This window comes from Corythoichthys intestinalis, chromosome 7 (genome assembly GCF_030265065.1).
Source record: "Corythoichthys intestinalis isolate RoL2023-P3 chromosome 7, ASM3026506v1, whole genome shotgun sequence".
NCBI lineage: Eukaryota > Metazoa > Chordata > Actinopteri > Syngnathiformes > Syngnathidae > Corythoichthys > Corythoichthys intestinalis.
The window spans coordinates 18,494,354-18,521,725 of NC_080401.1; the positions used below are offsets into that span (position 1 = coordinate 18,494,354).

General features: G+C 39.0%; 1 protein-coding gene across 5 annotated transcripts in view; it reads left to right on the plus strand.

Annotated features, from left to right (window-relative positions):
• Positions 1 to 27,372, plus strand: part of atp13a3 (ATPase 13A3) — a 59,768-nt gene that overhangs the window by 27,738 nt on the left and 4,658 nt on the right. For 2 of the 5 annotated variants that reach the window (XM_057840433.1, XM_057840432.1), the window contains 24 exons: positions 2,518 to 2,590; positions 2,774 to 2,905; positions 3,014 to 3,196; positions 4,184 to 4,341; positions 10,343 to 10,531; positions 11,457 to 11,518; positions 11,884 to 12,034; positions 13,558 to 13,674; positions 13,866 to 13,883; positions 14,194 to 14,347; positions 14,515 to 14,635; positions 14,819 to 14,943; positions 16,096 to 16,256; positions 17,505 to 17,633; positions 17,709 to 17,788; positions 17,898 to 17,940; positions 18,026 to 18,135; positions 18,227 to 18,323; positions 18,400 to 18,472; positions 18,547 to 18,724; positions 23,835 to 24,013; positions 24,094 to 24,182; positions 24,258 to 24,338; positions 24,929 to 25,012. In XM_057840433.1, coding sequence (XP_057696416.1) covers positions 2,518 to 2,590; positions 2,774 to 2,905; positions 3,014 to 3,196; positions 4,184 to 4,341; positions 10,343 to 10,531; positions 11,457 to 11,518; positions 11,884 to 12,034; positions 13,558 to 13,674; positions 13,866 to 13,883; positions 14,194 to 14,347; positions 14,515 to 14,635; positions 14,819 to 14,943; positions 16,096 to 16,256; positions 17,505 to 17,633; positions 17,709 to 17,788; positions 17,898 to 17,940; positions 18,026 to 18,135; positions 18,227 to 18,323; positions 18,400 to 18,472; positions 18,547 to 18,724; positions 23,835 to 24,013; positions 24,094 to 24,182; positions 24,258 to 24,338; positions 24,929 to 25,012 — 2,787 coding nt within the window. Of the gene's footprint in view, positions 1 to 2,517; positions 2,591 to 2,773; positions 2,906 to 3,013; positions 3,197 to 4,183; positions 4,342 to 10,342; positions 10,532 to 11,456; positions 11,519 to 11,883; positions 12,035 to 13,557; positions 13,675 to 13,865; positions 13,884 to 14,193; positions 14,348 to 14,514; positions 14,636 to 14,818; positions 14,944 to 16,095; positions 16,257 to 17,504; positions 17,634 to 17,708; positions 17,789 to 17,897; positions 17,941 to 18,025; positions 18,136 to 18,226; positions 18,324 to 18,399; positions 18,473 to 18,546; positions 18,725 to 23,834; positions 24,014 to 24,093; positions 24,183 to 24,257; positions 24,339 to 24,405; positions 26,222 to 27,372 lie in introns of those variants that run through there. The other 3 variants (XR_009063790.1, XM_057840435.1, XM_057840434.1) reach the window with 3 other exon arrangements.

Below are 27,372 nucleotides of genomic sequence, written 5' to 3' on the forward strand. Positions count from 1 at the left end.
AAATAGACTATAATATTCGGTGTAAAGGTAAGTATTGTCTGTAAAAGGAACAGACATACTTATTGCGGTGTAGTTTTATTGCCAACCTTTACTGTATTGCAGGGGTGTCCAAACTTTTTGCAAAGGGGGCCAGATTTGACATGGTAAAAATGTGGGGGCCGACCTAGGCTGACGTCCTTTATGCAGAACAATATATTTAAGCAAAATTTAGCAAGCCATCCAGTGTGTCACATTTGCTTTATTATTTTTTTAATGAATAATTTCAACAATCTCGCAACTAGCCTTTGCGGCGTTCTCTTTCGACTCTCGGGCTCTTGCAAAATACTACTGCTGTGAAATTAAACTAGCTTCAAGTTGTTTCAATTTCTCGCTGCATATCTTCCCTGTAATCTAGTCGTACATGTCAGCGTGTCTTGTTTGGTAATATCGCCTCACATTGAACTCTTTAAAAACAACGACTGTCTCTTTGCAAATGACGCAGACACAGTTGTTGCATATTTTAGAGAAGAAATACAGTAGTCCAATTTTCCTTGAAGCGTCGACCGTCACAGTCAACTTTCTTTTTTTTGTTGATTGTCGCCATTTTAAAAAATTGGAAGTAGAGGGTCACACGGAGTAATGTTGCTTAGCCCAGTACTTCTCAAATGGTGGGGCGCGCCCCCCCAGGGGGGCGCAGAGCGATGCCAGGGGGGGCGCGAGTGACCTCGGGGAACATGCTTTTATTTTTTTTATTTTTTTTGCCGTACTAGAATAAAGTGTACTTGCACATCCACTCCGTGGGTGGCAGTGGCGCTCTCATTTTCAAAGTGCGTGCAGTATTTTTGAAGTAAGCAAGAGCACACGGAAGAGAGTCATGCAGAGCTGGACTCACGCAGCGACCCACTGTCTTCTTCGGTTCTCACGTGTCCGGCCGAGAAGTGCCGTTTTCGGCTTGGGATCGTCACGACCACCGCCCTCACCTACGGTTCTACCTCGGCCGCCGAGAATGCGCTTTTTTCGGGCCGTTTGCCTTTGACTTTTAATATAGTGGGAAATGAGGAAAGACCACTGTTTACTGAGTCTAAAAATGATTATAGCGGAGAAGCCAAATCAGTTAAGACGCCACTTAAAGACATTAGACCTCAATCTCATTGATAAGCCGCTTGATTGTTTTTCAGCGAAAATGTGCCGAATATTGCCAATTGTCACAATCGTCCCGCTTTGTCAGTGTTATATCAGTAAACCAGTGAGCACTGTGGTGAATCAGCGAAAATAAAAACTTTCCTTCTGTCCAAAGACTTTTTTTCCCCCCTTCTATTCAGTTTTGTTTTTCGGTCAAATTTTTTGGCACGTTGTCCTGAAGAGTAAATGTTTCTAATCAATTTGAATTTGTTATTATTTACTGATTTTATTACATTTTATTTTTCAGTATCAAATGGTCAAAAATGTACCTTGAGTGTATTTTTACAGTTTGGATGTGACTTTTTTTTTTTTTTTTTTTTTTTTAACTTCAGGCAAATTGATGCGCGTTAAGTCTTTTCTGTTACAAGCAACACAATGTTAAAAAAGTTATACTTTATTATAAGTTGATCTATGTTACTTTTTTTCTTTAATAGAAAAAAAAAGGACACAATGTTAGGCTGAGGCGTACTTATAATAGTAATATAGACGAATGATACTATTTACAGTGGCGGCAGAGAGTTGGGGGGGCGCGAAACATTTACGTCTTCCTTGGGGGGGCGTAACAGAAAATAATTGAGAAGCACTGGCTTAGCCCTTAAATACCTGCAACATGAATCAATTGTCAGAGAATCCAATATTTGAAAAATAAGTTCCTAATGAAACCTTTTTTTTCAAATTTGTGAAAAGAAAAGTCAAAATGAATACGTGTAAAAGCGCTCTAGTATCTATAACCTATGCTAAATCATGTTTTTTTTCCTCATGGATCCCGCAGATGCATGTGTTGACTTGCATCCATCATTTTTTTTTCAAAAAGTAATGTCAAAATTGTAAATTAGTCTGATAATCATGAAATTTTAGATGTATCAAATGTGATACATTTGGCAATAAAGGCTTAAAGTGCTGCTGCCTTTTAGTGGGTAAATGAGGAGCAGCATTTTGTGTGTAAGCTACTTCCTATGCTGGTTGCAGTACTGCTGACCAATTTATTAAGTCTGCGTGGAGGCCAGGTGTTATTGATTTTATGACAGAGGCTGGGGGCTGGATGAAATTTGACCACGGGCCGCATTTGGCCCCCGAGCCGGACTTTGGACATGTCTGCTGTATTGCATTTAGCAAATAATGCTGAAGACCCCGCCCCCCTAGAAAAAAAATTGCATGTTTAATTGCAATTAAAATATTTATAAAAACAAAAATACCCAATTATATTTTTCCTAATTGGTGCCTCAATAGTTTTAATCTGCCCCTCATTGGTTAAATGCTTATTGGATTCCTCCCTGTGATTACATTTTTTTGCAACGTTTTTTTATGTCATCAAGACATACTGTGTAATTTATTTTATCCTGTCTTTTCCTCTAGCAATATGTCATGCTTCATGATATGGTGGCAGCTCACAGTATTGTCCGTGTATCTGTATGCCGAGCCAACAACGGTTTGTAAAAATGTTTTCTCTATCACCAGCTTCTCTTGCTTCTAATGTTTGAGCATGACATTATTGGGAAAAATTGTAGTACGTGCTGCGTACTTTAAATTTGCTTTAAGTTCCAGATGCCTTTTTTTCTACATCCCTGAAGGAAACTCATAAATGCCTTGTATGCTTTTTCCTTTGTGGCAGATATTGAAGAGGTTATGTCTACTGATTTGGTGCCTGGAGATGTAATAGTCATCCCCAGCAATGGGACCATTATGCCATGTGATGCCGTATTGGTCAGCGGCACTTGCATTGTCAATGAAAGCATGCTTACAGGTCAGAAAAGAAATCTTGATATTTAAAAAATAAGACCCAAGCATGCAAAGAATGCATGAAACATGCAATGGGCTAATGCTGTGCTAATACTGGTTTCAATTTCAACAGGTGAAAGTGTTCCAGTGACAAAGACCAACCTTCCAAACCAGTTGCTTGGGGAAAGTGGTGATGAGCCTATGATTTCTTACAGCATAGATGAGCACAAGAGACACACACTCTTCTGTGGCACACATGTCATCCAGACTCGTTTTTACACTGGCGAATTGGTCAAAGCTGTAGTTGTCCGCACAGGTAACATATCACATTTTTCAAAGAGGGGTCTAACCACTGACGAACGTAAACTGTTCACTTATGTTTTAATATTTTGAATATGTAATTAGGCATGTGCCGGTATGATATTCTGATGGTATTATAACCTTAAGCCAAAATTTCACGGTATTGCAATTACAGCTCCAAAATGTGTGACTGTAAGATAAGAGGGTTTAAAAAAACAATCCATTGAACCGAATTTTTATTTTTCAAAAGATATTAGCATATTGGAACATATAATGTTAGCATAAAATTAAACAAAAAAACCCTGAAATTTTATAAAGAAAATTAGTCCTTTAGGTGAGCGTAAACCCAAAGCTCATCATTTTTACCGTCAGAACAAAAATAATTGAATTATTTTCCATAAAAAGCATGTGTGACATTATATACACTTTCTAAACACAGACAGTTGCCAGAGAAAAAAATCGTATATTATCACCGCTAGACACACTAAACACGCTGGAGTTAACTCATAGTTGATGGGACACTCATGACACTGTTTACTAACCTTTAATTTTGTATAAATGTGAAATCATATTAGCGATATTGCCTCCTCGGCAGCCACCCTCCGCAAACATGTCGGTTGGCTCTCCTCCTCTAAGCCGCAGCCACTGGTAACTTTTCTGTAGCCGAAGTGTTCCCATACCAGCGATTTTGTTTTCTTCGAGGGGGGGGGGTCAGGATTTTCACCTCCTCCAGCCATCGTGTAGCACAGCTGACTCACTGACACTGAGCAACAACCGATGGGAAAGGGTTGAGTCTTAATGCTGCAAACGAGCATTTTTGGGACATAAACATAGCTAATAATTAGGGTCGGTGTGACAGAAATTTTTGGCGGTTTTGAAACTTTGACGTTTTTATACCACGGTATACCTTGAAACCGGTAATCGGCACATGTCTATGTGTAATTCAAATGACTTGTCATGTTTAACACACTACATGTTACGAACTTCACCTCATCTTACCTAGGCTTCAGCACAGCTAAAGGCCAGTTGGTACGCTCCATCCTTTACCCCAAACCCACAGACTTCAAGCTCTACCATGATGCCTACCTTTTTCTGTTGTGTCTGGTGGGTGTAGCTGGAATTGGCTTTGTCTACTCCATCGTCCTGAGCATCATGAACAAGGTAATTTTTGTGAACAAAGGTAGCGCAATCTGGAGTCACTTCGACAAGCCTAATCTTTTATTTATTTATTTCTTTTTAAAGTTCTAAACATATACAGTGTATCACAAAAGTGAGTACACCCCTCGCATTTCTTTTCATGGGACAACACTGACAAAATGACACTTTGACACATTGAAAAGTAGTCCGTGTGCAGCTTATAGAGTTAAGCCCGCAAACGGTTTGCTGAAGACATGTCAACAAAGCACATGGATTACTGGAACATGTCCTATGGTCTGATGAGACGGGCGGGCTTTCTTGTGTACCGTCTTCAGAAGAGGCTTCCTCCTGGGGTGACAGCCATGCACACCAGTTTGATGTAGAGTGCGGCGTATGGTCTGAGCACTAACAGGCTAACCCCCTACCTCTTCAATCTCTGCAGCAATGCTGACAGCACTCGTGTAACGAGTAACATGACATTTTGGAGGGAAAATGACAAGCAGTAATCAATTTGAATATTTAGGGATGTACAGTGGGGCAAATAAGTGTTTAGTCAACCACCAATTGCGCAAGTTCTCCTACTTGAAAAGATTATAGAGGCCTGTAATTGTCAACATGGGTAAACCTCAACCATGAGAGAATGTGGAGAAAAAAAAGAAAATTACATTGTTTGATTTTTAAAGAATTTATTTCCAAATTAGAGTGGAAAATAAGTATTTGGTCACCAACAGACAAGCAAGATTTCTGGCTGTCAAAGAGGTCTAACTTCTAACGAGGTCAAACGAAGCTCCACTTGTTACCTGTATTAATGGCACCTGTTTTAACTCATTATCGGTATAAATGACTGACCTGTCCACAATCTCAGTCAGTCACACTCCAAACTCCACTATGGCCAAAACCAAAAAGCTGTTGAAGGACACCAGCGACAAAATTGTAGACCTGCACCAGGCTGGGAAAACAATCGGCAATAGGTAAAACACTTGGTGTAAAGAAATCAACTGTGGGAGCAATTATTAGAAAATTGAAGACATACAAGACCACTGATAATCTCCCTCGATCTGGGGCTCCATGCAAGATCTCACCCCGTGGCGTCAAAATGATTACATGAACGGTGAGCAAAAATCCCAGAACCACACGGGGGGACCTAGTGAATGACCTACAGAGAGCTGGGACCACAGTAACAAAGGCTACTATCAGTAACACAATGCGCTGCCAGTGACTCAAATCCTGCATTGCCAGACGTGTCCCCCTGCTGAAGATAGTACACGTCCAGGCCCGTCTGCGGTTCGCTAGAGAGCATTTGGATGATCCAGAAGAGGACTGGGAGAATGTGTTATGGTCAGATGAAACCAAAATAGAACGTTTTGGTAGAAACACAGGTTCTCGTGTTTGGAGAAAGAATACTGAATTGCATCCGAAGAACACCATACCCACTGTGAAGCATGGGGGTGGGAACATTATGCTTTGGGGCTGTTTTTCTGCAAAGGGAGCAGGACGACTGATCTATGTAAAGGAAAGAATGAATGGGGCCATGTATCGAGAGATTTTGAGTGAAAATCTCCTTCCATAAACAAGGGCATTGAAGATGAGACATGGCTGGGTCTTTCAGCAGGACAATGATCCCAAACACACAGCCAGGGCAACAAAGGAGTGGCTTCGTAAGAAGCATTTCAAGGTCCTGGAGGGGCCTAGCCAGTCTCCAGATCTCAACCCCATAGAAATCTGTGGAGGGAGTTGAAAGTCCGTGTTGCCCAACGACAGCCCCAAAACATCACTGCTCTAGAGGAGATCTGCATGGAGGAATGGGCCAAAATACCAGCAACAGTGTGTGAAAAGCTTGTGAAGAGTTACAGAAAACGTTTGGCCTCCCTTATTGTCAACAAAGGGTACATAACAAAGTACTGAGATGAACTTTTGGTATTAACCAAAATACTTATTTTCCACCATGATTTGCAAATAAATTATTTAAAAATCAAATAATGTGATTTTCTGTTTTTTTTTTCACATTCTGTCTCTCATGGTTGAGGTTCACCCATTTACAGGCCTCTCTAATATTTTCAAGTGGGAGAACTTGCACAATTAGTGGTTGACTACATACTTATTTGCCCCACTGTACGTAGTTTCTAAGGGGTGTACTTACTTTTGTTGCCCGGGGTTTGGATATTAACCCTTGTGCCATGAAATTTTTTTGAATGCGCGAAAGTTCAAATTACAAAATATGTAACATCTACTTTGAAGAGTGATAACTCAGTCATTTTTCAATATTTTTTTCCCGTCAATGACTCAAAATGTTCATTGGAATCAGACCTATTCATACATATGTAATTTTTAATTTTTTTATTTTAACCCCTCCACTTAGCCCATTCTTTGGGTTTGTGTGGTCCTATGAAGACAACTAACTGTGCTGTATATATATGTAAAAAATAAAGTAATTTCAAATATGTCATATGACATAATTAGAGCTTTGAATATGGCAAAAAGTCACAACAACAAAAACATCTATGCATAGAATGTTTTTTTTACAATAACTGTATAACAGAAAATACCCTTTGTGTGTTGAATTTACATAATATGTAATTGCTTCTTTGAAGAGTGATAACTCAGTCATTTTTCAATATTTTTTTTCTGTCAACCACTCAAAATGTTTATTGGAATCAGACCTATCCATACATATGTAATTTTATTTTTTTTATTTTACTCTCCCCACTTAGGACCACACAAACCCAAAGAATGGGCTATGAAGACAAGTAACTGTGCTGTATATATATGTAAAAAATAAAGTATTTTCAAATATGTCATATGACATAATTAGAGCTTTGAATATGGCAAGAAGTCACAACAACAAAAACATCTATGCATAGAAATTTTTTTTACAATAACTGTATAACAGAAAATACCCCTTGTGTGTTGAATTTACATAATATGTAATTGCTTCTTTGAAGAGTGATAACTCAGTCATTTTTCAATATTTTTTTTCTGTCAACCACTCAAAATGTTTATTGGAATCAGACCTATCCATACATATGTAATTTTATTTTTTTTATTTTACTCTCCCCACTTAGGACCACACAAACCCAAAGAATGGGCTATGAAGACAACTAACTGTGCTGTATATATATATAAAAAAACAAAGTAATTTCAAATATGTCATATGACATAATTAGAACTTTGAATAAGGCAATAAGTCACAACAACAAAAACATCTATGCATAGAACCTTTTTTTTACAATAACTGTATAACTGAAAATACCCTTTATGTGTTGAATTTACATAATATGTCATTGCTACTTTGAAGAGTGATAACTCAGTCATTTTTCAATATTTTTTTTCTGTCAATCACTCAAACTGTTTATTGGAATCAGACCTATCCATAATTATGTAATTTTAATTATTTTTTTAAATTTACCCCCCCCCTCCCACTTAGGACCACACAAACCCAAAGAATGGGTTATGATTTTGAATAATTTCAAATATGTCATATGACATAATTAGAGCTTTGAATAAGGCAATAAGTCACAACAACACCAAAATCTATTCATAGAACTTTTTTTTTTACAATAACTGTATAACTGAAAATACTCTTTGTGTGTTACATAACATGTAAATGCGACTTTGAAGAGTGATAACTCAGTCATTTTAAAATATTTTTTTCTGTCAATCATTCAAACTTTTCATTCGCATCAGACTTAATCCATACATATGAAATTTATTTTTTTTAAATTTTGCCCCCGCACCCCCACTTAGGACCACACGAACCCAAATAATGCGCTATGAAGAATGGCCTCCTCAAAATCCTCTTCCTCCTCTCCTTCAAGTGGCTCATAATCGTCATCAGAGTTGGACAATGCACAATCCTCTGACGCATCATCCTCTTCATTCATTTAGTCTGTGAGAAATTCCTCCTCCAACACCATTCTTCTTGCCTTGCCTCCTCAAGAGAAATTATTCTCGCCATTTCTGCTCACCATCAGTCACAGGGAGTAAAATGGCCGTTGAGCCGTTGGACCCCATATAAAAAGTTGTACACAAACCTGACCATTCACTGAGACAATGGGAGGAGGAACAATTAAAACATTCTACCAGTAAGAGTTGAGATTGAGTAAACAACTGCATTCTGAATAAAAACTTGACCATTCCTGGCTGGACCAATAACAGAAGGAAGAAATTCAAACATTTTACCAGGAAAAGTTGAGATTCAGTAAACAACTGCATTTTGAATTAATTCTCACGCTGCAGAGTCAAGTGCTTTCAGTGCTTTGAAGTCGAACAAGCAACGCGCGCGAACACACACTCACTCACGCGCGCGCACGCACACGCACTCAAACACACAAACAAACAAGTGTTCGTTAGTCCACACACTGGCCCCTTCGATCAATCCATGACCAATGAAAGAGCATGATTTCAAGCAACGTGCATGTGTGGAGACGCACACAACTGCATGATTTCAAATGAGACTAAATTTCAATAACAACTTATAGAATTCAAATTTCCTGCAAAGCAATACACAAAAGTACAAGCACACACACATACGCGCACACACTGGGTAACCTGAGAGTGCGCGTGCATGTACAAACGCATACGATTGTTCGCACAGTTGCGTCATAGTCAACCGTCACATATGTCAACTCATTCTGTCCCATTTACCAAGCAACGCGCGCGCACACACACTCACATATGCGCGCGCACGCCCTCACACACAAGTGTTCGTGAGTCCACACACATCCTCAACATGATGAAAGAGCATGATTTCAAGCAACGTGCATGTGTGGAGACGCACACAACTGCACGTTGCTTGAAATGCTTCAAATGACACTAATCTTTAGTAATAACTTATGGAATTCAATTTCCCTGCAAAGCAATACACGTGACGCGCGTGCACGAACGCTCGCGTGCATGCACGAGCGCTCGCGTGCATGCACGAGCGCTCGCGTGCATGCACGAGCGCTCGCGTGCATGCACGAGCAGGTGTGAGCAACCATCAGCATGGCAATACCAAAAGTAGCGGAAAATCCACCTTTTAAACAGTATGGAGTTTGCATGCAAAATCATTTAGTGGTCTCTTGCGCCACCTGCAGGGTTAGGAGTGTAAATACACGCTATACGCGTCTCACATGTTATTTGACCGTCGTTGAAAGGATTGATACGAAAATCACGGAAATTGCAATGAAATACGTCAGGTGTACAATAAATCAAAATTTATTAATTATAATGGTAGTCAATGGTTACATATTTTGTAATTTCGAGTCACGTGCATTCAAGTTATTTTGCTACTTAATGCAAAGGTTTAGAAATGACGGCACGGTTGCATTTTGAACGTCTGCCTGTTTTAGGAACCTCGGAAATATGTAACAGTCGTACAGTTTTTTTCCCTATGCTTTCTCTTTAATGTAAAAACAAAAACCATCAAAAAATTACATATAATGTAATATTCGGCACAAGGGTTAATGGCTATATTTTGAGTTATTTTGATGGGAAGATGAATTACCTCTATTATATAAGCTGCATACAGACTACTTTTCATTGTGTCAAAGTGTCATATTGTCAATGTTGTCCCAGGAAAAGATATACTTAAATATCTGCAGAAATGCGAGGGGTGTACTCACTTCTGTGATACACCGTACTGTATATAACTGAAACTTTATGTGTGACTGTGTGTGTGTTAGTTCCCTATGGATTCCGAAACGGCTCGAACGATTTTCTTCCCCATCATTTTCAAAATCATGGGGAAGCCCTGATTCTGAGTTTTCTTATGTGTCCATTTAACATACCTTGGCCCCAACAACCCAGCACAAATAAGCCGGGCAATACTGTTTGTGTATATATAATTACACTTTATCAAACAATGGTAACAATCCAAGTAAAATGTTTATCGCACTCACACTTTCTTAATACTGTTTTATTACTAGACTACATTGGATTTGTTGGCAGTAAAACTTGAATAGTCCCGTCAAAACTTGCAATATATTTATGTATTGAATGCAAGATACTAGTATACATAACACGTGGATCTCTCCTGGCTTCCCAGGTGTCAGCCAAGACCATCATCATCGAATCCCTAGACATCATCACCATCACAGTTCCTCCAGCGCTCCCCGCAGCTATGACTGCTGGTATTGTGTATGCCCAACGACGCCTTAAAAATATTGGCATTTTTTGCATCAGCCCACAAAGGATAAATATTTGTGGGCAGATCAATCTGGTTTGCTTTGACAAGGTGGGTACAAAGCCAAGTGTATAATGACTGGTTTGTTGCATCAAACTGTGTGTGGGGGAGGGGGGGGTGTATTATTATACCAAAATTATTTTAGGTTTACCTAACGTTGCAGTGGTTACTGAAATGCTAAAAGTACACTACCGTTCAAAAGTTTGAAGTCACCCAGACAACATCAAATTAGTTGCCAGATGAATGGAAAATACAGTCAAGAAAACTCAAAACCATAACATTTTTTCCAGGTGCTCTTGAAGGTAGAAGGGATTTTGAATAGGGAAGGCTATCATTCCATTTTGCAACATCATGCCATACCCTGTGTGTCGACAGCGCTCGATTGGAGCCAATTTCATTTTTAAAGCAGGGCAATGACCCAAAAGATACCTCCAAATTATGCGAGAACAAGAAGTGCCCACCAAGACTATCCAATTTATTGAAATGATTTCAGGCAGCATGGGGTGAAATTTTTCCTTTTTATTAATCATCATTATTCATAATAATTACCTATTTGTTTCTTACATGATTTATTTATTATTATGGTAATATTGTTATTTATTACTTTAGCAAGTTAGCAGAATAATGAAGGTCAGTCATGCTGTATTTGCTGCAAAAGCATTCATTGATGAGAATGAAGTTTGAACAAATACAATTTTAAATAAAAATCATTATTCCTAACCCTTTCAATGTCTTGACTGTTTTCTATTCATATCGCTACTCATTAGATTAAAAAAAAAAAAAAAAAAAAATCATGGGGAAAAAAATGTCTTAGATGGCTCACAACATTTGAACGGTACTGTAGATATTTTTCAACTATGTATTCTGCCTGACAGGAACTCTCATCTAAAACATATTTTGTGTATCATTTTCATTTTCTCTTGTTTGGTTATTAAAATGTTAAATATCCTTAATTTGTACTTCAATCTTCTCACAGACGGGAACTCTTACTGAAGATGGTTTAGACCTTTGGGGAGTCCAAAGAATAGAGAATGGCAGGTAAGGTCATACTACTTGTTAGGTTTTGTATGTTTATTGCAGGTTTCCTTCTTTCAAATTGTCTACTGTAATTGGCTGTTTTTGTCACTCTCTGCTTTTAATGTGATGTACTTTGAATTACCTTGTTGAATTTTGCAATACAAATTAAATTGCCTTACCTCACTAGATAGATGTGAGTATCTGTAAAGCACTTTGAGTACTGTGATGATGTAGATAAATCGCTGTATTACACACTCAATTTAGAAATTAGTTTTATGGTCCAGAAATTGTTTATTTTCCTTCCAAATTAACTGAGTGTTTGCGTTTTACCAGCATCAAACGCATTGCTGTTGAAAAATTAACCTCCTTGTTTTTTAACTTTTTAGTTTCCAGCAAACAGATGAAAAAGCCTCCAAGGAAAGTCTAGTAAAGTCCCAGTTTGTCGCTTGCATGGCCACCTGCCATTCTCTCACTAAAATTGAGGGCCAATTGTCTGGAGACCCACTGGACCTCAAAATGTTTGAGGCTACTGGCTGGGTGAGTTCTGTACCTGCATAATTATCTACAGAATCCAGTAAAATGCTATATTTTCTCATTAGGAATAAGATTACCTATGGGTACCACATTTCAGACTGGTGCTATTACTGGCTCTTAACTTGAATAATCAAAAGGCATACTTTGAAGATCTGTTTTACTTTGTCACATGGTACACACATACTTCTGCAAACTACAACAAAACAAACTTTGCAAATACTGTACTTACTCTATCTGGTTGCTTGTAAATTAAAATACCTTAATGTGTCTGACTTCCAAACCTGTGAACTTGTGCCACCTAATAACCTCGCTCCATCAGGTCGCAAAAAAGAGCTGATCTCAGATCTGAGATGGTGTAACAATACCATCAGTTAGCGATTTTTTTTTTTTTCATATTAACCTTGCCGACAAGCTTCAAAATCCACGTAGAGCACCCCGAGACATTCTAGCACACTTTCCTTTGAAAAAGCATAGAATACATTAAAAATAAATGTGTGTTGTAGGAGTGGGAACCTCTTGGTACCTCACGATACGATTTGCGATACAAAGCTCACGATAACGATGATATGGCGATACAACGATTATCGATACATGGGTCAGGAAGTCATTCTAGGATATTCTACAAACAACTAATAAATGGCAAAACAAGCTTTTGCTGTGAATTGGAATGAGTTAATCACTAGTAGATGTCCAATCCCTTTGAACTGGGAGGGAATGTTTATTCGCTGCCATCCCTCCCACTTCAAACGGATTGAACATCTATGACCGGTAGTGGCAGCCAATGCCAGGCAGTGAGGTAATTTTGGGCCATTTAAGGTCATTTACCTTTTGATTTTCAGTTACTTCTTGTTGATTTTGGGGTATTTTATGGGTCTCTGCCTGTTTATTTAGAGTTACAGAACAGGAAATGACCTGGGAATCATCCAAATGAATAGACAGTGACTCAAACTCAACAGAAAATGACCTATGAATGCCCTAAAATGAACAGCAAGCGACGTTTTAAATGCCCTGAAAATCGGACAGAATGACTGTGAATGCTCTGGTTTCGAATGAACGAACATTCCAAGTCTATATGGATTGGGCGTGGAGCACAGTCAATGCAGCCTTAGAGTTCACTGAGACACTATTATGGTGGAAGATTTTGGTACCAACATGTTTGTTCATTTTTGTTTTGTTTTTTAGACATTGACACCTTTTCAAAACGATATCTCGAGTCTTGGCAGGAGCATATCGATAACCTTTTGGAATACAAAGTATCACGATATATCACCATTTTGATATTTTGTCACACCCCTAGTGTGTTGGGCATAATGACCTAAGGACCCTGTTAATGCCCTTGGCACTTTATCTGATGTTCTTCTGTTTTGTTTGGCAGTATGTAGCAGTACTCTGTGAATAGCCTACATGACTTTCCCATAATAAACATTCTTACATTGGTGCTTTCTCCAAAGAGGTTATTTACTTCGCATAAAATTGTTGTTTTAATCAGATTTTTAATCAGAAAACATTTTTTACAAAATTATCAGATCCTGGAGGAAGCCACTGAAGAAGAAACTGCTTTGCACAAGCATATCATGCCGACTGTCGTCAGACCCACGAAACAGCTGTTGCCGCCACAGCCCATTTCCCCAGAGCAGGACATGGTAAGTAAGTCATGCAACACTCTCATTTGGTATGGTTGTCATTAAAAAAAAGCCAGACAACCCACAAAAATATGGAAAAAAACAACAGAAACTATATTTTCCTTATATTCTAGTATGACTGACTCTATCACAATTTCAGAAACCGGCTGTTTTTTCTAATTCTGTTCCACTCTGTCCTTTTCACATTTTAGGAACTTTATGACATGCCTGTAAGTAACGTCCTCTTTTCTTTAAAATAAAAAACAAAAAATACTTCTTGATTTTTTTTTTTTCAATTTTGTCTATTTTTCCAGTAAATATTAATCTAATACTGTACTTTTTAAAAGGATCACATTTATTGGATTTTGTGTTCATGCTTTTTGAGATTTGAAGAATTCAGTGAATTTACATATTTTGTATAAATTTCTGATTCTTATCAACCCTGCACGTGTAATCGATGGTCTCTGTAAAGACTTTAACTTCTCCCTGCAATGTCCTAGACAATGTTGAGATTGACTGTATGTTTTGTTCTTTGTGTAGTCCCAGTATGAGATAGGTATAGTGCGGCAGTTTCCATTTTCCTCTGCACTCCAGAGGATGAGTGTGGTTGCACGGCTGCTAGGGGAGAAACGTATGGATGCCTACATGAAGGGAGCACCGGAGGTGGTGGCTCGCTACTGTAAGACTGAAACAGGTGAGAGCTATTGACTTGCCTTTGTCAATGAACAGATTACCAATGAATTACATTGATATGCTAGACTACTGTGCTGTCATTGTGTAATAATTAAGTTTCCCTTTATTTTTTCGCCCAAGTTGAAACTGCAATGCTCTTCATTACTGTAAATCACGGTTTCTTTGTAGTGCCACTTAATTTTGCTGATGTCTTGGAGGGCTATACCAAGCAAGGTTTCAGAGTCATAGCTCTTGCTCACCGTCGTCTTGAATCTAAACTCACGTGGCACAAGGTCCAGAATGTAAGCAGGTATAGTGCTTTTTAACTTGGACGAATAAAATCTTCACAGGATCCTTAAATTTTCTTTTTGTTCGCACTGCTGAAAAATTCCACTTAACAAAATAGCTTGCAATATTTTATTTAATTCAAATTGAACAATGTTGTGGGACTGATTCAAAAGCCATCTTTATTTGTTCATCTTTCATGTACTAGAGATAACATTGAAATCAACATGGAGCTCCTGGGTTTAATAATCATGCAGAATAAATTGAAAAAAGAAACACCGGCTGTGCTGCAAGATCTCCACAGAGCCAACATTCGTACTGTCATGGTTACAGGTAAGAATAAACTGCTGGACAGCAATAAATAATTTGCCTTTACCATTTTCCAAAAAGCAACAATGTGGTTTATTTTTTATGGAAGATGACATAAAACTAGATGCTTTATGACCATTCTACAGTATATTTTTTGGGTGTGTGTGTGTGTGTGTATGTGCATTTTTTTATTTTGTTTTATTGTTGCTTTAGTTTAGGACTGTAGGATAAGTCTCTTTACAAAGGGATAGACTATAAAGTACTACTGCTCGTCTACAAAACACTTAATGGCCTTGGACCAAAATGCATGCTTGATTTGTTAGATTCCTATGAAACATCTAGACCCCTAAGGTCGTCTGGAACCGGTCTCCTGTATGTTCAAGAACAAAAACCAAGCACGGTGAGGCAGCATCTAGTTATTATGCTCCTCACCTCTGGAGCAGGTTACTTGAAGGTCTGAAGTATGCTCAAACTGTTAGCGCCTTTAAATCAGGGCTAGAAGTATTGATTTAGCACAGCATATCCATAACTGTCGAAATGTTTCAAGCTATTTGTTTTCTATTCCTCTTGTGCTTTATCGTCATTGCTTATTTCAATTATTATTAGTAGTAATAATAGTATTTTTTTATTATATCGTATTATATTACATCATATTATTTATTTATTTTTTTTAAAAATTCTATTCGTGATTAAATACCATTTTATATATAATTTCCTATTTCAATGTCTTAGTTTTTACATTCTATTGATTTAATGTGATTATAATCTTCATGTGATGTAAAGCACTTTGAATTGCCCTGTGTTGAATTATGCTGTATAAATAAATTTGCCTTGCCTTGCCTTACACATTACATTATCCTCCGAATAAGGACCCCAACATTGGAAAATGATACCATGGGGAAAAAAGTGTATTATGGGCAGATCAGGTTGTAAGACTCTCCCGGAAGAAAAAGAGTGTGGCTCTACTCCAAAATGTGACTTGACTGTTTTGTTTCAAACAATAACATTATAGTGCATTAAATAATATTTATTGCTTTTTCATCCTGTATGTTGCAAGATTATAAATATTGTCCAAGAAATTTTACAAGGAATCATGGAACTGTCGCCGAAGCATTTCTTTGGTGTAGTAGTTTGTTTCTTGCAATTTTTTAGACTCTTTACTCTTTGCGTTTTTAGGCGATAACATGCTGACTGCCATCTCTGTCGCTCGGGATTGTGGAATGATCCTTCCACAGGACACAGTCATAATTTCGGATGCTTTCCCCCCACACGATGGACAGACTGCCAGAATCACCTGGAGGTGTGCCGACAAGCAAAATGTCGTATCAGATCTGGAGGTGAGGCATTTGCAGAGACACACAAAAATGACCTGCCTAGTCGGACACAAATGTTTTAATTTATCGTCAAGTTCCATGCATTTTCTCCCGCTTATCTGGTCGGGTTGTGGGGCCATCAGCTCTAACAGGGAAGCCCAGTCTTCCCTCTTGAAGGTGTTCCCTGGCTAGCTTGGAGACATTGTCTCCCCTTCTTGTCCTGGGTTGACCCCAAGGCCTCACCAGGGAGAGGTCCAGTAAGCATCTTAATCAGATGCCCAAGTCCTTTCATCTGGCTACTTCTGATGCGGAGGAGCAGCGGCTCTACTCCAAGCCCCTTCCGAATGACCGAGCATCACTAAGGGAGAGCCCAGACACCCTGTGGAGGAAACTCATTTCGGCTGCTTTACTCCAGGTCTTTCGATCACGGCTCACAGCTTGTGACCATTGGTGAGGGTAGGAACTTAGCTCAACCGCTAAATAGAGGACTTCTCCATTCAGGTCTGGTCCTTTTTTTGCCACAACAGACTGATACAGAGTTTGGGTCACTGCAGACAGCGCACCGATCTGCCTGTCTCCAACTCCATTCTTCCCTCACTCACGAACAAGATACTTTAACTCCTCCAGTTGGGGAAGGACCCATCTAACCCGGAGATGGTATTCCAACTTTTTCCAACTGAGCACTGCAGTCTCAGATTTAGATGCCGTTTCTCATCCTGACTGCTTCACACTCTGCTGTGAACTGCTCTAGTGAGAATTCAAGATCACACATGTAGCAAGCAAAACTACATCATCTGCAAAAAGCAGAGATGCAATATTAATGGCAAATCAGACCCCCTCAATGCCTCAACTTAAATATTGTGTCCATAAAAGTTATGAACAGAATTGGTGGCAAAGGGAGCAGCCTTAGTAGAGTCCAACTCTCACTGTGAACGAATCAAACTTACTGTGCGGACCAAATTCTGACACCAGTCGTACAGTGATCAAACCGCCTGTATCAGGGGTCATTAAATATCCCCCACAGAACTCCCTAAGGGACACCGTCAAACGCCTTTCCCACAAAAGTCCACAAAACGCAAGTAGACTGGTTGGGCAAACTCCAATTGGTGCAGGCACAGCCAGGCGCACGCCATGGTGCCCCACCTCTAGTCTCTTAAATTTGTTTTACAAATATCAGTGCTAAGGGACCATAAAATGTTAAACAGTTTGATTTTACTATAATCCAATAAAGCTGCTAAATTTATTCAGCATTTCATTACTATTTTTTTTAAGGATGTAAACATTAGCCTTGGGAAGAGCTGTCATGATGAGAAGCCCAAAGAACAAGAGCGGTACCATTTTGCCATGAACGGAAAGTCATTTGCAGTCATCTTGGAGCATTTCCCAGACATGCTTCCAAAGGTATAAGGCCTTCCTTACCAATGAGACTTGTTGAAGAAAATCAACTGCTAATACTCTTTTATGTTTATCTTATAGTTGGTGTTACATGGCACTGTGTTTGCTAGAATGGCCCCAGATCAGAAAACCCAACTCGTTGAGGCACTACAAGATGTAGAGTGAGTTTATATTTTTACAAAAAGGATAATAAAACTAAAAAGCTGTCTCACAATGTAAAATGAAACATTTTGAAACCCAAGTCATTATTCCAATGCCATTTTCTTACAGCTACTTTGTGGGGATGTGTGGAGATGGAGCAAATGATTGTGGGGTATGTTACAGACCTTTTAGTCAGCGAATGCAAGAGTGACAATAGTAAACATTTTACTAAATTCACATTTTCCCATTCTGTTCAGGCTTTAAAAAGGGCTCATAGTGGAATCTCATTGTCAGAGCTTGAGGCCTCTGTAGCTTCTCCATTCACTTCCAGAACGCCGAACATTTCTTGTGTCCCAAGTCTCATTAGGTATGTTTTAACTTCATTTGTGTACTTTGAAAAGCTTTTTTCCGCTTTTTTGTCTGAGATGGCAAAATTAATTCTTTTTGGCTTTTTACAGGGAGGGTCGTGCTGCTCTCATCACATCCTTTTGTGTGTTCAAGTTCATGGCCCTTTACAGCATTATCCAGTACATTAGTGTCACTCTCCTCTACTCTGTACGTAATGCCTTTCCACCTTATCGGAAAATCAGTCAGTTACTTCATTCAAATCACATGCTCCCTTTCCCCTTAGATTTTGAGTAACCTCGGGGATTTCCAGTTCCTCTTCATCGACATAGCCATCATCCTCGTCATTGTTTTCACTAGTAAGTTTGGGAAAAAGGTTAAGTATCTTAGAAAAGAAGTGGTATTTATTGCTGAATGATTTCTCCCTTTTTAGTGAGTCTGAACCCAGCATGGAAAGAGCTAGTTGCACAACCTCCTCCATCAGGCCTGATCTCCGCGCCTTTGCTCTTCTCTGTGTTGAGCCAGATCCTCATCTGTTTTGGTTTCCAGATTCTTGCATTTATTTGGGTCCAACACCAGCCCTGGTACACAGTCTGGACACCTCTTTCAGAGTAAGAACATGGCATCACTTTTCACAAACAATTAGGAGAAATATGAATTTTAAAGGGATCCACGGATCAGAAGACTTGCAGTTCTTAAAAGATAAATGTTATTATGAGTTGAAATAATTTGATATGGAAAAACCCTCTTGATGTTTGGTTTTTATAAAATTTGTAAAATTAGTTTAACTAGTAGGTCGCCATTATTTTTGACGTCGCAGGTAGTGTTGGGCATCGTTTGAAATTGAACGATTCCGATTCCATGTTTTGATTCCGGTTCTGAACGATCCTTTATTTCGATTCTTTTAAGAGGCAAGGTCAAAAAATCCCGGAAAAAAAGAGGCAGGCTCCCAAAATTTAGAGTTAAAAATGTATTAGTTTATATTAATGTCTTCTGCATGATTTTTTAAATTATATGAATTTTAAATTATTATTTTATTTTTATTTATTAAACTTTTTATTAATACAATTATTATGAAATTTATTAATTATATGAACTTCTCACAGGGCTATTTTTACTTGTATATAAATATCAGTCTTTGAACTTGAATGTGATGGTTTCATTCCACAGGAGTGCACTATGTACCTTAGGTGGGAGCTACGACGAAGCATTAGTATAAATTCTTCTATTGATTATAATTTGAAGATCTTTTAATACTGTTAATTTTAACGGAGGCATCTACTGATTTAAGATGGCCGCTGTTTGCTAACGCCAGCGAGTCTGTCATTTCACATCTAGTTTTCCATACATGTGCTACTGCTGCCGACTGTTATTTCGCATCTACAGTGCCTTGCAAAAGTATTCGGCCCCCTTGAATCTTGCAACCTTTCGCTACATTTCAGGCTTCAAACATAAAGATATGAAATTTAATTTTTTTTCAAGAATCAACAACAAGTGGGACACAATCGTGAAGTGGAACAACATTTATTGGATAATTTAAACTTTTTTAACAAATAAAAAACTGAAAAGTGGGGCGTGCAATATTATTCGGCCCCTTTACTTTCAGTGCAGCAAACTCACTCCAGAAGTTCAGTGAGGATCTCTGAATGATCCAATGTTGTCCTAAATGACCGATGATGATAAATAGAATCCACCGGTGTGTAATCAAGTCTCCGTATAAATGCACCTGCTCTGTGATAGTCTCAGGATTCTGTTTAAAGTGCAGAGAGCATTATGAAAACCAAGGAACACACCAGGCAGGTCCGAGATACTGTTGTGGAGAAGTTTAAAGCCGGATTTGGATACAAAAAGATTTCCCAAGCTTTAAACATCTCAAGGAGCACTGTGCAAGCCATCATATTGAAATGGAAGGAGCATCAGACCACTGCAAATCTACCAAGACCCGGCCGTCCTTCCAAACTTTCTTCTCAAACAAGGAGAAAACTGATCAGAGATGCAGCCAAGAGGCCCATGATCACTCTGGATGAACTGCAGAGATCTACAGCTGAGGTGGGAGAGTCTGTCCATAGGACAACAATCAGTCGTACACTGCACAAATCTGGCCTTTATGGAAGAGTGGCAAGAAGAAAGCCATTTATCAAAGATATCCATAAAAAGTCTCGTTTAAAGTTTGCCACAAGCCACCTGGGAGACACACCAAACATGTGGAAGAAGGTGCTCTGGTCAGATGAAACCAAAATTGAACTTTTTGGCCACAATGCAAAACGATATGTTTGGCGTAAAAGCAACACAGCTCATCACCCTGAACACACCATCCCCACTGTCAAACATGTTGGTGGCAGCATCATGGTTTGGGCCTGCTTTTCTTCAGCAGGGACAGGGAAGATGGTTAAAATTGACGGGAAGATGGATGCAGCCAAATACAGGAACATTCTGAAAGAAAACCTGTTGGTATCTGCACAAGACCTGAGACTGGGACGGAGATTTATCTTCCAACAGGACAATGATCCAAAACATAAAGCCAAATCTACAATGGAATGGTTCAAAAATAAACGTATCCAGGTGTTAGAATGGCCAAGTCAAAGTCCAGACCTGAATCCAGTCGAGAATCTGTGGAAAGAGCTGAAGACTGCTGTTCACAAACACTCTCCATACAACCTCACTGAGCTCGAGCTGTTTTGCAAGGAAGAATGGGCAAGAATGTCAGTCTCTCGATGTGCAAAACTGATAGAAACATAGCCCAAGCGACTTGCAGCTGTAATTGGAGCAAAAGGTGGCGCTACAAAGTATTAACGCAAGGGGGCCGAATAATATTGCACGCCCCACTTTTCAGTTTTTTATTTGTTAAAAAAGTTTAAATTATCCAATAAATGTTGTTCCACTTCACGATTGTGTCCCACTTGTTGTTGATTCTTGGCAAAAAATTAAAATTTTATATCTTTATGTTTGAAGCCTGAAATATGGCGAAAGGTTGCAAGGTTCAAGGGGGCCGAATACTTTTGCAAGGCACTGTAGTTCTGTATACATGATATCAACCGTAGCCCGACGTAATAATGCGACGTATTCTCGCATTTTCTATCCCATCTATCTATCCATCCCATCCACCCACCCACCGCTTAGTCTGGGGTCAGATCGCGGGAACAGCCGAAGACAGACGTAATATAGTGTTTTACTTACCTTTCTGACTGGTTAGGGGACCGGCGCGGCACTCAGCTATGCTACTCGGCATTTGTATCCCATGAAGCCGGAGGTGTTTAATCATACTGGTCGTGCAGCCACCTTTGCATGTTATAGTTGTGTTGCAAATGTTGCACTGAGGTAGCTGGTCTTTTTTTTTTTTTTGTAAAGTTGAGCCAAACTTTTGAGCGCCGGCACACCGTGTCCATGGTTGTAATAAAGTTGCAGTGCACAAACACGCGCTTCTTGTGGCTTCTTCTTCGTGGTTTTTGGCAGCAATTTTTTTCCTCTCGGCGGTCAGGGCATCGAAACATTTAAAAATTTGAACGGTTCAGGGACTATCGGAGTGTTAGAACCGGGTCCCATCGATGCTCGATGCCCAACCCTAGTTGCAGGGCAGTAACGTCACATAGTTACGCTGCCGGGCTTCCAGAGTATGACTCTAGCGACATAAACATGTCATCTGTTTAACCCCTTTCAATTTGAACCCAAGAGGAATGAGCATGACAGCGTTGTCGATATTTCACAAAATGAGCAGCAAAATCAAAATGAAAAGGAAAGACGGGATGACACAAGACTTGGGTAGGGAAAAAAAAGGTGTTCTGCCAAAATGTGCTACACCGGCGAAAGGTCCTACAAGAGGTGAATTTGACACCCAAAGTACTACCGTGCAATTTCAGCTTGTTTTGTGTAGATATATACAGACAGAACATACTAAAGATGCCTTCAAAAAATACTTGAATGCTACATGACTAATGTGGTCAACAGATCAACAATCTGCTTTAAAGCTACCACAGGAAATCACAATGCTTAAGCTGCAGACTGGGCTTAAGTTTATGTGAGGGAATTACATGCAAAAAGTATTTTGAGGCAATGAGAAGGTAATAAGACTCTATAAAAACACAAATATAAGTACTCGTCGCATTTAACCCATGTGCGCTTGTGTTGGACGTCTCGCCACGTAGAAGGAATTGTAGAAGACTGTTAGTGTTCGTCTAGTGACCAACTATGTCATCACCCCGAGCGTCCATTGCACTCATAAAACATGGCGCTCTCCATAAGTCAAAACATGTACTAAATACTAAAGATTTTTAAATCAGTGGCAATATTTTATGTGTTTCTAATAACATTTTTTACTAAAAGAACAATTGTGGCTTATTAGAGCCTGCAAGTCTTTTAGTCTGAGATTCTCTTTAACACCGCTTTAAACTATGATGGAGGAACTAAATACTGTACTTTTCAGACTATAAAGCAGACTGGATTATGATGCCCCCCCGCCCCCTTTACAGGGCCCCAGACTAAATTTTTTCTAGGAGCACAGTGGCCCCGAACTTAAAATTCAGGGGCGCACACTGTTAATCGACATGCAAAGTTTTCCTCAAATTTTCACTGTTTAACTGATACTTTCATAATAATTGCATAAAACTACAAAGTTATGAATCTATATTTTCTCTATCAGGTTTGACATCAACGAGTATACTGCTTCGAAATTAGAATTAGACATTATTTCTGTCGCCGACATGACAACCAATCGGCAAATCACCTACAAGGACACTGGCTAATAGAAAATTGACATCCAGACTTTGTCAGCAAGGAGGAGCGTATTATTTTAGCAGTGTGCAACCAGCACATAACTTGGCTTGCGGCAGGATTTCCGGGACATAAATAAAAAAGCAGGATGGGAAGTTGTTGGTGCTCAGAAAAGACCGGAAATTTATTATATAATAATATTATTATTCCCCCCGTCGGCTTCGTTTGAAATAGTGCCGGCGGGTTTGTTGGCAAGAAAGTAGTCATTTATTGTCCCTTTCGCGATGTCAAGTTTTCCCACACATCGCTACCTCAACCTTCTTTTTCCTCTTTTGTATTTTCCCTTGTTAGACCAGCTCAGTACATTGTCACCATCTAGTGGATTTAACCGTGAAGGAGTTTGTCAGAAAAAAAAAACACTCGAAATGATACTGGTCACGCATTTGCGAGTAGATAAAAAAAAAAAAATACTTGTACTGGCTCTAATTTTAGTCGCAAATGCGACTATCTTGTCACAGTCTGGAGCTGTGCTCAATGAACGAGTTTATATTTTCATACATAAGGCGTACCTGGTTATAATATACACGCATTGGGGAATCATTGCACAGTAGTTCTCATTTGTTTTCTTTATCGTTTAGTATTCTCATTATTGTTTTATTTATTTATTATTTGTTTTATCATTTTGTTTAGGGGTTTGATGAATGAATGAATGTGTGTCTTGATCACTTTTCTGGAGCGGTTTAATATAGTTATGCGCCAACAAAATAGCATTGATGTCATTAATAACAACCAGAAATCATACATCGGGTGCACTGGATCATAAGGTTCATTGTAGATTTTTGGGAAAAAATAAAGGATTTTCAGTGTCCCTTACTGTTCGAAAAATATACAACATATTTTGAAACAGATTAATGTGTGTAACTTTGAGCTGGAAAATCATTACTTATCAAAAATGTACAAAATGGTTATGAAAATGTTTTTCATGCTAAGTGTTGTTCCTTTTTTCCCCCCCAGTGCCTGTAATATGTCGTCACACAGAAATATGTCTGGCCTCAACGACACTGAAATGGATGACCGCAACATCCAGAACTATCAAAACACCAGCCTTTTCTATGTGTCCTGCTTCCAATACCTTATTGTTGCGATTGTCTTCTCAAAGGGCAAACCTTTTAGGCAACCAAGTTACAAGAATTGTATGATCATGCCTTCTTAACAATAGCAAATTTAAAATACGTTGAAATTTTCCTAATGTGTGTTTATGTGCTCCTGCCAGGGCCTTTTGTCACGACTGCTGTGATTTTGTACATTTTCCTCCTGACCAACATGTTCTACCCTGCTGAACCCATTGATGAATTCCTCCAGGTGAAAGCATTAAAGATTTCAGAGGACACTGATAAATGGAGTTTCTTGTTTGAACATTTTTACTGTTCTCTACAGATTGTTTGCATTCCACTAGATTGGAGACTGAAACTCCTCCTTATTATTGTGGTCAATGCTGTCGTGTCTGTTGTGGTAGAGGTAAGAAAAATATGGTAAAAACTGGTTGTTGTTGATTTTCTCCATGAAGTTTTTGTTTTTCATGCAGTGTCCTCATCTTCGTCTCGTTCCCTTGACAGCAGGATTGCTTTAAAAGTTATAAAATGCTCTTTGTTCTTCGGCTCCTACTCATATGTATCAGAAAAATGTTGTTTTGATGAAAGAATTATTTATTGACGTTAAAGTGTATGACAATGGCTAGTCGATGCATTCTTGCTTCACGCAGTGGAGCAGTCTTGACTGAGCTTCCTAACACTTGGCTGCTTTTGCATCCACGCCATGCTTGGCACACATCCTAGATGGTGCTGTTTTGCTAACTGCAATCAAATTTTGAGTAAAATCAGACAAAATCGTTGGACTTTTAATCAAGAATTGTGCTAATTGTCATTGTTTGTGAGATAATACACCCATGCATTTTCCTCCTGTGTTCTTTTCCTAATGATGACATGGCAGTAATTGTAAAAAAAAAAAACTGAGAAAACAAAAATATGAGGCCCTGAAGAAAACAAAATTCAAAAAAAGAAATCAAATTAGCCTTTTTGTAATTCTGTCCCCTACCCACTGCGCCACAGACCTTCATCACTGACTTCATCTTATGGAAGTTTGTGTTCAGCAGAGACAAGCAGGGCATCGCGCCTGCTGCCTCACCACCACAGGTTGGGAATAAATGACCTCTTATTCTAGCCCTTTCATTTTCCGTTTGTGTGGTGTTCCCTCCCCCTTTTATTTTGGCACATCATGATCAATAGTGATAACTTAGTTGTTTAAGTGACCAAGGCTTTTTCCTCCGGGACTTACGATTGCATACCCCACCGCCTTCCTCAGTCTGCTACACCTCCCTTTGCAACTTGCTGGCCTAAAAGCTCTACTTACTGCATTTGCCTCCTCACTCCTACTTCTTATCAGTGCTCATCTATTTATCTTTACCAGTCAGTTACGAATTCCTCCACCTTCGGTGAAATATTTTTGAAGAAAGATAATCAATGTAAAATGTCTAGGTACACAGTATATAAACAACTCATTTACTTAAGATTTGAAGATCTGCTGTGAAAATTCTTTATCTGTTACTCCATATGCTTTTTTTTTAAGTTGAAGGGTTTTGTTGGACGAAAAAGCTTTCACAGCAAGTTTCTTTAATGTCATGCTCAATTTTGGGGAACTGCATGCAAATCTGTTGTATTGAAACAGTACAACTCTTATTGCCCAAAGCGTTTTAAATGTATTTATTTGAAGTTCAGAAAGGTAAATGATTCCCAGTCTGTTTCCTTATGGCTTCTGTCTACTAAAAATACAATTTACCAAATCATATGTTACTGATTGAAGAGCAATACAGTTCAGGTTGGTGACTTTTATAGGTCTTCAAATGATGAAAGAAGATGGAGGAATTTACTATTGTTGATTGTTTGTCAAACAGCATATCATTTCTGTTGGGTGTAATATGAATGAGCAACAGCCATGTGACCCTCAAATGTCATCAACCTACAAATGCATTGCACATCAGTATACTTACCATTTACCATTATGCACTGGTGCATTTCAATAAAGTGTGATATAATAGAAAAGTTCATTTTTTTCAGTACAATACAAAAAGTGAAATTAAAAATATAGAGATACAGTGGTACATGTGTGTGTGTAGTGATACGATCACTTCGACACACAATCTTTTCGTCATCCAACGTAAAATTTGACTCGGCATGTGTTTCTACATCCGACAACATGCTCTAAATGCGATGACCTCTGACAGCACCGCAGTTTGTTTCTTTTCCCGCAAGACAGACGCACGGCGGCATTTTTTCTTGTGAGAGAAATCAACATGCGTTCCAACAATGTTAGTGCAGGTGGTGAAAAAAAAAAAGGAAAAAGGTGATGCTTACCATTGACATGAATATGAATATGATGGATAGTAAAATAAGAGCGTGGGGTGCGCATCAGTGATATGGCTCAACAATACAGCTTTAGACGGTCTATCTCGACGGTCCTCCTCCCTTTGCCAGTCTTTATAAGTTAAGGTGGCAATTATTATTGTGGTAACATCGCCAAAGAAATCGCCAGCTTCGTCAGATTTATCATTTATTCCATCAACTTGTGCAACACAACACGCGTAGTGTCCCCCGCAGCAAGTACCGTATTTTTCGGACTACAAGTCGCACCTGAGTATAAGTTGCACCAGCCATAAAATGCCCAACGAAGAGGAAAAAGACATATATAAGTCGCACCTGAGTATAAGTCACATTTTTGGGGGAAATTTACTTGATAAAATCCAACACATAGAACATATATGTCATCTTGAAAGGCAATTTGATATAAAAATACAATAGAGAACAACATGCTGAATAAATGTACAGTGCATGAACAACGAAATGCGAATATACTGTCCTCACCAGGACGCTACGGCTCAGTCCTGGCTATACAGCGAGGTAAACTCCCAAATGACGAAGTTGGACGTCTGGACGCCCGTATAATTTGCTGAATCAATTTTGTCCTCGATACCAAACAGGTTTGCATCAACGTAAATAAATGATCATTAGGTGCTATTACAGGATTGACATAAACGGTTAGCACGCGTTTGCTAGCAAATGTTCAAACAACCACACAACTGGCTCTAAGTGTCTGATCGCGGGTGGAAAACACACAACAACAGAAAAGATGATACACACAGGTGTTGCCTCTGTAGAGATATTCCTACAAGCATAAACAATGAACGTTGGTTCGCAGCCGATTTTCTCTCTCGTTAACTCACCCACTCACTCGGAGCTACGTAGCCTTCCGTCTTCTTCTGGTGTGAGAGCTCTTCTTCACGTAAACAAGTGCGAATGCGCCCCCACGTGGGCGTGAAAGCGCCACAAACTAAAAGCATGCATTTCAATATAAAAAAGTCAATAATACAATTGAACACACATTGCCAAAGGCAGAACGCGAACGTGGCCATAGCTGTTAAGAGTTATTCAGATTAAAAAAAAGCATAAAGAACATGCTAACAAGTTTACCAAACCATCAGTGTCTCTCCAAAACACCA